At 43.5% G+C, this 13275-nt stretch overlaps 1 protein-coding gene across 7 annotated transcripts in view; it reads left to right on the top strand.

The window, feature by feature from the left end:
• LOC133488857 (adhesion G protein-coupled receptor L2-like) overlaps positions 1-13275 on the top strand; it is a 118017-nt gene that overhangs the window by 76021 nt on the left and 28721 nt on the right. For 5 of the 7 annotated variants that reach the window (XM_061797307.1, XM_061797305.1, XM_061797312.1 and 2 more), the window contains exons 6-9: positions 1132-1434; positions 4977-5077; positions 7238-7423; positions 10096-10134. In XM_061797307.1, coding sequence (XP_061653291.1) covers positions 1132-1434; positions 4977-5077; positions 7238-7423; positions 10096-10134 — 629 coding nt within the window. The remainder of the gene's footprint in view (positions 1-1131; positions 1435-4976; positions 5078-7237; positions 7424-10095; positions 10135-13275) is intronic. The other 2 variants (XM_061797308.1, XM_061797306.1) reach the window with 1 other exon arrangement.

Raw genomic sequence — 13275 nt, 5'->3', positions numbered from 1 at the left:
AAGAAACAGGTTACCATCCACATGCCTCTTATCTTTGTATTTGCCAATCCCACTACCATACACTCTTTTTTTCCCCCCAATTTCTGCTCTCATTTCCTGTTTATCTCTAGGTGCTCTGCAGGAGATAGCATCTTGTCTTGGAAGCACCTGCGTCGTGTGGCAAACACCAATCGCCCTAGCACACGTTGTGCGCTAGTAATGCGGAGATTGACTTGCAGACTCAATACTGTGTAATCATTTGTTGCTGTTGTTTGAGGTTTGTTTTGGAGTGGGTGGAGAGGGGTGGGGGATTTGGAGAAGCCCATTCACCTGCCACTCAGCAGCAGCATCACACACGCAGAAAAAAGCCAAAACAAGCACGCTTTGTCTTCACTGCTGACATTTAATCAATTCAAGGTAGCGAATCTTGTCGAGAAAGCGTTGACTTTTATACGTCAAAATGTCTTATTTATGGGTTTAAGAAAAAAAAACTGTCAAACGATGGATGGAAGCATTTTACCTTCCTTCAAATAAACAACTCCCCCCACCCCACCCCCCAAAAAAGGATAGTGACTGTAATGATCTACTTTAAAACACATTTAAGAATTCACTGCTCAGCCCATTTAAACTGTTGCTAACCAAAACAACAGCACCTACGTAGGCATGTAAACAATCTCTAAGATGAATTGTTGTGACATTTGTAAATTAGTTTAAAAATGATTTGGTTTCTTACAATAAAGAGGAATATTCCACCCTGGTTTATTAAAACAGAGTCATACCAGTTGGTCCTGGTTCATTATACAAAGGACCAACAATATGTCCTGGTTTATTAAAATGAAGTAACAATAGTCAGCCGTCAATCTACCGTGCTTTATTAAAACATAGTAACACAGCTCGGCTCTGATTGAATAAAATAAGTTGGCCCTGGTTCATTAAAACAAAGTAACAACTCTCAGCCCTGCTTACAGCAAAATGACACGTCCGTCGTGGTTTTGTACAACAAAGTAACAACAATCATTCCTGTTTTATTAAAACAAAAACTCCACAAATGTATCCAACTGAAGTAGATGTCTCCCCCATCTACAGTTCAGTAAATACCCAGCCACTATTTAGGTTCCCATCTGTAACATCTCCACATTTCGCTCACTTTAGTGTCACCAGTGGGCGAATTCCCTGTCTCCTCACCACCGCCCAGAACCACCATCGTCATGGCGGCCACTGCTGCGCCCACCGCAAAGACCCAAGGTGACCCCATTGCGGGGGGAGGAGCCGACCCCAGGGACGGGAGGGATCCGTTCGAGGACACCCGAGGCTCGGCGACGGCGGAGCCCGCCGTGCCAGAGCTGCCGCCCGCGTCCAGACGTTCCTGCGAGGCTACCCGGCGGCGGGCCATCGACTGGCCCCAGACCCACACGGGATTGTCCGTGGAGAGGCCCTGCCCTAAAGGCACCAGAGGTGAGTCCGCCATGTGTGTTTGTTTAACTGACTGCAGACTTTTAACGCTGGCTTAGTCTCTGAGGGAGCTTTTCGTTACTGTAGCTTACGAACCTCTTTTAGTGCCTTTATATTTTCATTGTGTATGGCAGGTGGCACCAGGTCGCCCCCAACGACCACATGAGTAGCCACTGTTCTAAAAATAGCTCACCCGTGAAAGGGCATTGTGATTTCCTACGAATGATCATAAGACCAGAGAAGAACATCCCACAACTACTTACAGTGCGTAATTGTTTGACCACTGTCTTTCTGTATACAGTTTTTAAGCATTGTGTTTTTCAAACAGCACAGTAGACATTTTGTTTTAGCTGCATTGAAAACAGTCATTTTAAAGAAATATGACGACCGTATTTTCACGACCATAGGGCGCACCGTATTAAAAGGCGCAGTCTCAGTTACGGGGTCTCTTTCTGTGTTTAACACACACATAAGGCGCACCGCATTATTGGGCGCAGGCATGGTAAAACATACGCTAGCTTAAAACATACGGTGGCACGCATGCACGCTAAAACAATGTTTTTAAAAAGGCAGCAGGAGCCACACTGAGTGGCTGTGCTTTATTGAAGTATTTAACAATGTACTCACGTTATTTTTGGATCAATCCTCATCCACAAATCCATCAAAGTCCTCATCTTCTGTATCCGAAATGAACAGCTGGGCAAGTTCTCCATCAAACACGCCGGGTTCCCTCTCGTACTCGTCGGAGTCAGTCTCATTGCCGGGGGGCTGTCCGGCAATGATACCGGCTTTCGCGAAAGCTCGGACAACAGTCAAAGCAGGCACGTTAGCCCAAGCGCCCACAATCCATTGGCATATGGGGCCAGCTTTTCCTTGTAATCCGCCGGACGTTGCTGCGCCACGGTAGTCCTTGCCCGGATGGATAAATGGCACCGTTTCATAAAACGAAAGCACCAAGACGGACCTCCTTGAAAATCTTCGATTTTCATTTCTTCTGCAAGCGTTATTGCCCAGTCGAATGGTGACTGTAGAGACGCTTCTCCCGGCTGCTCTTTGCTCATTAATCCATTACTCAAGTTGGTCTTCTAGCTCGGGCCACCTCGCCTTGTTTCTGCGGAGACTCAGCTTCGTCTTCTTGACTTGGCGAAGCTCGTTTTCTTGCTTCCTCCACTTACGAACCACGGATTCGTTGATCTTGAATTCTCTCGCGGCTGCTCGATTCCCATGTTCCTCCGCGTAACTGATAGCTTGCAGTTTAAACTGTGCTTCGTAAGCATGTCTCTTCGTAGGTGCCATTTCCGGGGGGGGGGTCCTTAGCCAAACCGATGTTGTTTTGCACAATTCACACCCCGGCGCTATATCCCTAATGGGGGCGTGGCTTTAGCGTCCGCCTTCACGCACCCTTCCCCCTTTACGTCCGCATGCTGTCCTCAGCCACGTCCGCTTTTTCTCTGTATAAGCAGCGTGTCGGCAGGAAATGCTCCCAGGAAGTCAAGCGGTCAAAAAACAAAGAGAAAAAATAAGTCAAGCGAAGCGCTCATCACACAACAACATTTATAGATGTTGGAACTCGGTGCACACATAAGGTGCGCCGCATTATAAGGCGCCCCCGTCCATTTGGGTGAAAATTTAAGACTTTTAAGTGCCCCTTATGGTCGTGAAAATACGGTACATAGAATATTAGTAATACAATTGTGTCATCAATACTTTAACAAACGCATCAGTACTGCAGCATCAGTCCTCTCTAGTCAACATCTGCACCAACAATGACAAAAAAAAATCTAACATAAGGTAATCAAAGTAACAGTACTCTGCCCCCTTTCATTCAAACAAAATAATACCTGGGCTTATTACAACAAAGTAACACAATAGGGCCTAGTTTATTAAAACAAAATAACAATCAGTCCTGGTTGGTTAAAAAAAAAAAAGGAACAATGACCACCAATTTATTAAAACAAAGTTTGTAGTAGTAGTAACACTAATTGGCCCTGTTTTTTGTTTTTTTCCATTTTCTGAGCCGCTTCTCCTCACTAGGGTCGCGGGCGTGCTGGAGCCTATCCCAGCTGTCGTCGGGCAGGAGGCGGGCTACACCCTGAACTGGTTGCCAGCCAATCGCAGGGCACATAGGAACAAACAACCATTCGCACTCACAGTCATGCCTACGGGCAATTTAGAGTCTCCAATTCATGCATGTTTTTTGGGATGGGGGAGGAAACCGGAGTGCCCGGAGAAAACCCACGCAGGCACGGGGAGAACATGCAAACTCCACACAGGCGGGGCCGGGGATTGAACCCGGGTCCTCAGAACTGTGAGGCTGACGCTCTGACCAGTCGTCCACCGTGCCGCCGGCCCTGGTTTATTAACACAAAATAAAAACAGTTGGCACTCGTTTATCAAAACTAACACCAATCACCCCTGCACTGAAAACACATTTATTTAATTCGAACATGTAGCACATGATTAAAATGTGTTAAACTAACATTTATTACTTGATGAGTTTTGAGGAAAAGAGTAGAAATTACGTCAGTTTAGCACATTCTAATCATGTGCAACCGAGTACTTTGATTACAACAACAAAAAACAATTTGGAGCTGGTTTATTGTTATTTTTTAAAAGTCGTTACAGTGGTTTCAAACTTTCAAACAACAGCCATATATGAGATGTCCCTAGTCATCTACAAAAGTTTCAAGATCTTATTTGCATCAAAGTAAATGCTGTTAACGTGTTACTTAAAAAAAAAAAAAAAAAAAAAAAAAAAAAAAGTTAATAATGATGATGATGTCTTATGATGATGACTTTTTACCCCGGCGCAGTCCAGTATTTCCTGTGGGGGGAAAATGGAAACCGGAACAAATCAGCAACACGTGGAGAGAAAGCCACCACCTTGTGATAAGCGCCATTCATTCTGCTATCTTGGAGCCACGATTCCATGAGTGTACACGCATGGTTTTATTAGATAAGAATTAGTTCCAGTTGCTAAAAGTGTCTGACATAAAAGCCGGCGGTGATGGTGCGCTGATGGCCATTATGCGGCTTGGCTGACAATCATTAGCCGCGCGCAAAGTTACTTTAGCAACCCGTCACACGCACACATTGACAGCACTGTCAAATTAAAAAGCGTAGGATCAAAGCCGGATTGGGACTTGTTTTGAATGAGGAGGGTCAAAAAGGGAACAGGGCTACACGTTGTCATCTTTGTCAAAGAAGAGGCACTCATTAGCCGTAATCTTGTGTTTTTATTCCCACATCTAAGTATTTGAAATGTGTCTTCACAGGAAACTGTTGGGATTCCCCCCCCCCCCCCCCCTTACTTCGTTTAAAGCTGACTGTGTTTAAGAATCCCCCCTCTATGATTATTTTCCCTTACCTTACAAAGCTGGCAAGGCTTTAACAATGTTTGGAAATGAACACTTAGTTTCCTGCAACGGAGTGTGTGTGTGTGTTTGTGTGTGTTTGTGTGTGAATGAAAGCTAAGTGAGAATATCCGAGCGCCATTTTTTGTTTTGGGCCTCCCTCCAACGTCTGTTTGCTCTGGGCTACCGCAGGCATTGCCTCCTTCCTGTGTACGGTGGCAGGGAGCTGGTGCTCCAAGGGCCCAGACCTCAGCAACTGCACATCCCACTGGGTGACTCAAGTGGCACAAAAGGTAAGGGAAAAAAAAAGAATGCCGGTTGCTAAAGATAACTGTGAAAGAAATAATATGTTTCGCCGCTAAGAATCAAACTTGGAGGGATGTATACTGAAAAAAAACCAAAAAGGTGGAAATAGTATCTGAACTTGCTTGTGTGCTACCAGGGTCATAGCCAGGACAAAGGTTTAACCTTGGCGGGCAGGGTTTGAAATGTTTCCCTAGAGACGTTCAGATAATACAATAGGCTCTTTGTTTATTAAAACAAAGCTACAACAATTACCCTGATTTATTAAAACCAAGCAACACCGTAAGTCGTGGTTTATTAAGGCAAGGAAAGACCAATCTGCCCTGTTTTTTTGTTGTTGTTGTTTTGTTTTTTTTACACAAATTTCCCTGGTTTAATAAAACAAATGAACATGAGTCGGCCCTGGTTTATTAAAACAAAGTAAAAATAATAACCCCCAGGTTTACTAGAATATATATATATATATATGTATATATATATTAGAAAAGTAATGAAAACTACTTTCTTTTCTTTTTCTTTCTGATCAGTAACACCTTTTTTTTTTTTTTTTTTTTTACCTTTTAAGGCTACTGTACTTGTTTGTGTTTAGTTAAAGTAAGCCAAACATTAACAGCCGAATACAATACAATTGCAATAGAATGTTTCCATTGTAAGTGATACCACTTGATATTCTGTCCCAACCCCTATTACCATTTCTATTGGTGTTAAATCTTAAACAAGACTCATTACTTTAAGCTTACTTTGATACTTGATACAACACCAAAAATAGTATTTTTGACCCTTTAACTCGACCATACTTGCAAACATCTGAGGACAATAAATTAGCAATCTCGTGAGCTACAAACGAGCTTGGCTGTGTGGAGTCATGGCGGCAGTCGTTTGGCGGCGACAATCAAAGCCCGACAACTTATTTCTTCAGTGATTTGTCCGCTTTAATTTTCGACAAAACAACGCACAAAGCGCCACGCATCTGACGGAAGCCACGGTGGGAAAAACACCTGCCGAACGTAGCGAGTTCAGACAGAGTTCCCGGGTGCTGTCAGGAAACATTTCGGCAAACACATCAATTGGGAAGTGCGTTCCTGTTCCATACTGCATATCATATTTAAGCAAACGGGGTGGGGGGAAATAGCGACTCATAAAAAGTCCATTTGTATCTTAAAAACATTTCTGACTCGAGCTTCTTTTCATGTTGTTGAAACGTTTCGCAGATGTAAAATACATCGTGAATGCTGACGACAGCTTCAAAGTTCACTTGATTTAGTATTTATTCCACTGGAGTAGACATATTTGCATGTGTAAAGCATTCTTGCAGTCCTTTGCTTCATATAAACCAGGGCTGATTGTTGTTCCTTGGTGGTTACATTTTTGTAACAGACCAGGCCCGATTGGGATTACGTTATTGTAATAAAGCAATGCCAAGTGTTGTTACTTTCTTGTAGTAAACCACAACTGACTGGTATTACTTTTTTTTTTTTAATAAGCCAGTCTTGATTTCTGTTACTTTGTTGTAATAAAGTGCTACTTTATTACAATTAACCAGGGCTGATTGTTATTACCTATTAAAATGAAGTTCAACCAAGCAACAACAAGTCCGCCCTGGTTTATTAAAAACAAAGTAACGCCAATTGCCTGGTTTATTTATTAAAACAAAGTAACCAGGATAGAGCCTGGTTTATTAAAACAAAGTACAACAGTTGGCCCGAGATTGTTAAAAAAAAAAATAATAATGTTTTACTTTGCTGTTTACAAACCAGTGCTAAAATAAATTGTTACTTTGTTGTAATAAATCAGAGCCAACTGTTGCTATTTTGTTTGAATACTTTAAGCCGGGCCTGATAGTGTTACTTTGCTGTAATAAAACAGAGTCGATTTGTATTATTTTGATGAAATAATCCAGGAAAGATTGTTGTTAATTTGTTGAAATAAACCAGGCCCGATTGGTGTTACTGTGTTCTAATGAACCAGAGTCAACAGGCCAAGTGCAGATGAGGGGGAGACCTTTATTTGTGTTGGTACACAAGCATGCGGCACAAACACAACATGGCAACTCACGCGAACGCCCCCCCCCCCCCCCGCTAATGACATTAAACTCTGCCCCCCCCCCCCCCCCCCCCTCTCTACCTCCCCCCAATCCTCTGCCATCCCAGATACGAAGCGGCGAGAACGCGGCCAACCTCGCCAACGAGCTGGCGCGCCTGACGCAGGGCCCGGTGTTCGCCGGTGACGTCAGTTCCTCTGTGCGCCTCATGGAGCAGCTGGTGGACATCCTGGACGCTCAGCTGCAGGAGCTCAGGCCCAGCGAGAAGGACTCGGCAGGACGTAGCTTCAACAAGGTACTGTGACGCGTTATCCTTTTTATGGCCCATTGTGACCATCTCGTCTCACCGCAGCGGGGCTGAACGGCAGGACGCCGGGCGATAAATCCAAACACAAGGCGGCGCGTGCCCTTGTTTTACATACAAGCACACACTTGAAGAATAACAGAGGCAGATTTGCTCCGGAGGGGATGTTAAGCCGCCTGCTGCTTAAGATTGACCCCAAATGGATGCCAACCACCTCATTATAAGGCATTAGAACCGTCAAAGTGACCCCAAATGGACGGTACACTATTAGGCAGTAGAGCAGTGTGATTTCTCGCTGCCCTTTGTAGTGCAAGCAACCATATTTGATTGCTTAAAATGGACCCAAAATGAATGCCTAACGGCTCACCGTAAGCATTAGAACTATATTTGGTTGTGTAAAATGGACCCAAAATGGATGCCAAAAGGCTCAGTACAAGGCAGAAGAACCATCTTTGTTTGCATACTAGTGCAAACGGATGGCACACAATAAAGGCAGTGGAGCCATGTGATTTCGCACCACCCTTTATAGCGCAAGGGATATCTAGTTGCCTAAAATGGGCCCAAAAGGCTCGCCAAACACCATGTGACTTCTCCCGGCAACTTATGGGACAATGAACTATATTGGTTGAATAAAAGTGAAACAAAATGGACACTCAGTGACTCACTGTAAGGCATTAGAACCTTGTGCTTTCTCCCAGATGAGATGAGATTATATAGTCCAAGGAAGCATATTTGCTTGCTTGAAATGGACGCAAACTAGATGCTTGTTGGTCTGCTCCGGAGAGGATCCTCAATCCTCTGGGAATTCAACACACCTCCATTTTAAAAACATCCGCTCAACGAATGCCGGCATGCTGAAGACGAGCGTGGAGGCGCGCTCTGCAGCAAACGCCAAAGCAAACGCCCGTGATGTTCCTCCGTCTCCGCCACACAGCGAGATGATTGACGCTTGTGAAGAAGTGAATAGGAATTATTATTATTCCTCTTTTGTTGAGTCCTACACTCGATCAACTAGTTTTTTTATTAGTTGTAATATTTTATTGATTTTACATTCATTTTTTAAAATGTATTATGCATACATTTTAGTCATAGTTTTTAATTAGCTCCCTGTAGCATACCTGTATCTCACTGAAACATTTTTCACTACCCTACCAAGCAAAATTCATACCCTCATTCATAAATAGGCCATAGAGGACCAAACTCCTTCCAGTGGGTTATAAAAATATGGCAGATAACTCATACACAGTGTCATAAACAATTGGAGGATGCCCGGTGGGATGCATTGTAATAGGCTACTACCATGCATTTTTGTTTTGCTTTTTTTTGTTTTAGGAAACAGTTGGAATTGCATTTTCATTCAAGCTCGTGGATTTATTTGAAGTTTATAAAGTTACTTGCTTGCGTTCTGATATCCTTAAGTCTTTATTTTCTTGGCAGATACTTATAACCATGATATATTGCATATATCCTTCTTAGATGGTACTTTATTTTCCCACTTTAGAACCCACAATTAATCTACATATTCACGGGCGCTGGCACCACAATGGAAGGCGTGATGCATAATTCCTGCATTTTTCTCCTTTTAGGTTTATAATTCTCATTCTGCTGAGAATATATTGCCTACATTTTGCCCTGTATGCTGATATTGCAGAATAAGTGACAGTGTAGTTTTAGACCTTACGATCACATTAAAAAAGAAAGTTTTCATCCTGATGTGTTCCCTATTGCTGTGTGAGAGTGCAGTATGTGATTTAACTGAGTTGGGTAAAAGCAAGGGGAGCCATTCAAGCGCCAAGAGAGCCACAAAGGAGTTTGTCGTGTATTATTCTCTCCTTGGCAGAAGGTACAAATGATGGCATGGCACATTGTTTCTCATCCTCTGGCTTTTGTCTGCTAAAGCCTCACTAACGGCGAGCATCCCAAATCCAAGCCTCAGCATTTTTCCCTCCTTTCTCACATCTTGGCATTTAGAGGTGTCACATCGTTTTGAAATAATTCCTCTGTAAAGGCCTCTTTATACTCCTGCGGTCGCGCGGCCGACAACGCCCGCATTGCATCACGTGACCGACGAATTGGCCCGCGCGGCCCGTCTGCGTAGCTTGACGCGCACACGGCAAAAATTGCTGCTCACCTCTCGTGATTTAGTCACATGCTGTGGAGACGTACTCAGCGTGCCCCTTGGTTCTACATACCATCTACGCCGCCGCCTTCTCGATCGATTTTGCAGCACAATTAAACGTATCATCTGGTCATCTAGGTCCATTAGTTCTAGCGGACACTGGTCCACGGTCGCCATTGTTGTTGCTTTGTTCCTTGTTACTGGAAGGAAAGTAAAAAGGGCTACCGGAAATGGCCCAAAAAATGTGGCGTCCTAGCCAATACCAGTCGTAGCGACACCCCCGACTTGGAGGCGAACTGCAGTACAGTTTCAAAACTGCACGCGTGGGTTCCGCTCGAGTATAAAGGCAAACTACGCGCGGGACAGCCGCAGTGACACCAGCGCGGTCGCCGTCCGTGCGAGTATAAAGAAGCCTTAAGACTTTTCCCCCTTCTTCTCATTATTAGCGCATGTAATTTATGGTAAGTGGCCTGATGTGGCACTTCCTGTTTCTCACTACCATCTTTCTTTTGTGTGTGTCTGTGCGTGTGGGGTGGGGGGAAAGCTTCAAAAGCGAGAGAAGACGTGCAGAGCGTACATGAAGGTACAATCGGAGAACCTTTCCATGATGTTTTTTTTGTTTTTTTGTTCACTTTTAACCCCAATCCCTTACCGCCTACTTAGCAGCATGCATCCAAAATGTCTCCCGGATAATGTCCTTGATTGTTTTACACTCTGTATCCTTGGCTGCCTCCCCGTGAACTCTTTCCATCAGCGAATGTCAATATCGTTCCATCTTTGTCCTCCTCTGTGCTATCACTACATCTTTCTTTCATTTCTACTCGCGCGCACACACACTCGCTCTAATACTTCCTTTCTCACAGCATCTTCTCTTTTCTCAACTCTGTATACGTCGTGTGAATAATTGCCTTCCCGCGGTCCTAATTGCACCTCCATGTCAGCCGCAAGTGTGATCAAAGTGGCATTGTGCTTCGCTTTTCACTTGCTTACATTATGCAATTCATCTCATCTCCCATGCCCGCCTTATAGCATCAAAATAAAATGAACAATTGTCTTCCTGTTGCAATGGCGTTTTATCTCTGCCATTGCTTTTTTAGTCTTTAACTTTTTCTTCTTCCTTGGGGGTGTTCACAGAGATGACACAAGCATTGCGTTTTAAACGCTAAGGTTGTAACAAGACATGTATTCCCATTTTCCCCCCAAACGCTCGAGCCACAGATCCCGCCCGTATACAAACAAAGTGCAGCTCCACCTCGGGCTAGCAGACGTCATGGCGAGAGATTTGCTTGATTTGAGGTCGAGTCATTTGAAATGGCGTCAAATGTTAATATTAGTGCACCGGGAGAAGAAAAAAAACTAGCGCAATGGCATTTAGGCAACCTCTCACAGGCTCTTCTGATGAACCCAAGGCAATAAAAAAAATCCACTCTCTTTTTTTTTTTTTATATAGCATAATAGTTCAATAAACAGTTCAATTTGCACTTCTCTTCATGGTTTAGTTCCATAACCCAAACAAATACAAACTTCAGGGGCTCTTGGTTTACAACGATTTTCATTCCTACGGCGGTGACATATGCTGAATGTTAGGCTTCCAGGACATAATTATAAAACAATTAAATGAAAAACAGTAAGTAGATGTGGTAACTGTGCATGCCTTCTTGTGCCATGTGACCATGTATTCTTATGTCGCTAGGCAAACTAGCTCGAAAGCTCGCTCAACACGTCGGGACCGTCGTTGACCGTGGAGCCCCCTCCCCCCTTGATGTTGCGCTTTCTTAAAAACTCATTCACGGCCAGTTCTCCATGTTCGAATTCACCAGCCGTCAACGCAGTGAATTGTAAAGAAAACATTTACACTTCTTTCATGGTTTTTAAATAAAATCTGCTCCTGTTTTGCATAAGTGTTCCCCTGTTGGTACCCACTGTGAACCAAACACTAACCTTAAAATCAAGATATGTACCGAACCGTGATTACATTCCTAGTGTCTACTTGAAAAATCAACATCATATAATGTAGGGTTTCCCAAACGTAGGGTTGGGGCCCCAAATGGGCCACGGGTCAATTTGTAATGGCCCGTAAAATGCTGTAAGCTATTCTCGGCAAAAGGCTTTTTGATTCGTATGTGATGTGTTCTCGATCATGAACTTTGAAAATCCAGTTTAAAAAGCTTCAGTCTCCCTTGAGGATGGATCATTACTGGAATGTGGCACACTGTAAATCTGCCTGCTTGTCTCCAACCCTGTAATCAATCCTGACCCCCCCCCCTATACACACACTCACACAGTACACATGGCTAGCTCCCTGCAAGGTCATTCCAAGCCTGAATATCTGGGTACACTCGTAGTTAATCATTCATTAGCGCAGACTTTTGGCTGATCGTCTTCGTCATTATTCCGGGAAAACGGACTTAACCAAGCGGATGCGACCGTCTGTGGTCATTGAAATGTTTTGGATCATCACAGCAATGACTAATTGGCATTATGAGCAAGGGCTGGTTGTGGTTAATTACCATTATTGTGATGCCCCACGCTGGGGCTAACGGCACCTAGGGTTAAATTGTCGCTAGCTTTCATCGTGCCCTCCACGTTTTGAATTTTAGGGGTCTACTGCCGTTGAGGAGTATTATTCATGATAACTGCCACCTTGCACGATAGAAATACACTATACATAACATCTATAAATAATCCACAAGTCAAAGGTCCACACCACACTTGTCACACATGCTGTTTTACAATTATGTTATCACTCGTCTCATTATTATTAATAATACCTGCTGCCTTGCGCAATAGAAACCGACAGAATGAGTTGAAATAATCCAAAATCCAATGCGTGCTCAGTTTTAAAACACATTCACTGCCATTGACGGCTTTAGAAATCAAACATTCATGTTAACTGTGAAGGCTGGCAGTGAATGAGTTATGCATGTCGTAGAAACAATATGATCACTCCTCTCATCAGTTCTGCCTGATAACTGCCACTGTGCGCAATAGAAATAAACTCAGCTACTATAGAAAATGCAGAGTAAAAAAAAAAAAGTCAACATCTTCCTCTGTTACAATGTACACGTCATAAAAACAATGTGATCGATGTTATCTCCTGTTATTCATGATAACCTCCACCTTGCACAATAGAAATAAACAATACAAAAAAAGCACACACAAAAAAAAAAGAGTCCTGAACTACAGCTGCCAGGGTCAGCATTGTTTTATCAACATATGATACTTGTGTGGAATGTTTATCTTACTTCCATCTTATCACAAAGCAGGAAATGAAAGGATTGCCATTGAAAACACGATTGCTTTCCACCATTTTGCCACTTTGGACACAGATTTGATGATAATGCCCTCCTTCCTTCCTTCTTCTTCTTCTTCTCCTTCCTTGGGGCAAAAATAGCTTTCAAGGTCATAACGGGCACAAGAATATTGTTCACGAGGATTTTTTAATTAGTTTGTGAAAACCTCGTGGGGGTGGGGGTTGGATCCCCCTCCAGCCTTTTGTCATTATTATTCAATAAACTAATAGGGCGAGGGAAAAAGTTGCTTCCTTTTAGTTTTCCTCCAGTGGAATGTTGAGCTCAACTCCCCAGAACCCTCATCATGACTCTGGTCATCATTTTGTCGATATATCAGCTCTTGTCACTGTCGGCCATGCATGCCCTTTATATCATCCCCCTCCCCCCCCCCCCCCCCCCCCCCCCGTTTTGTTATTAAATCCTGGCATTGT

Source organism: Phyllopteryx taeniolatus, chromosome 14 (assembly GCF_024500385.1).
Source record: "Phyllopteryx taeniolatus isolate TA_2022b chromosome 14, UOR_Ptae_1.2, whole genome shotgun sequence".
Lineage (NCBI taxonomy): Eukaryota > Metazoa > Chordata > Actinopteri > Syngnathiformes > Syngnathidae > Phyllopteryx > Phyllopteryx taeniolatus.
Note: the sequence above shows the minus strand (reverse complement) of the source record. Positions and strands in the feature narration are given on the sequence as shown.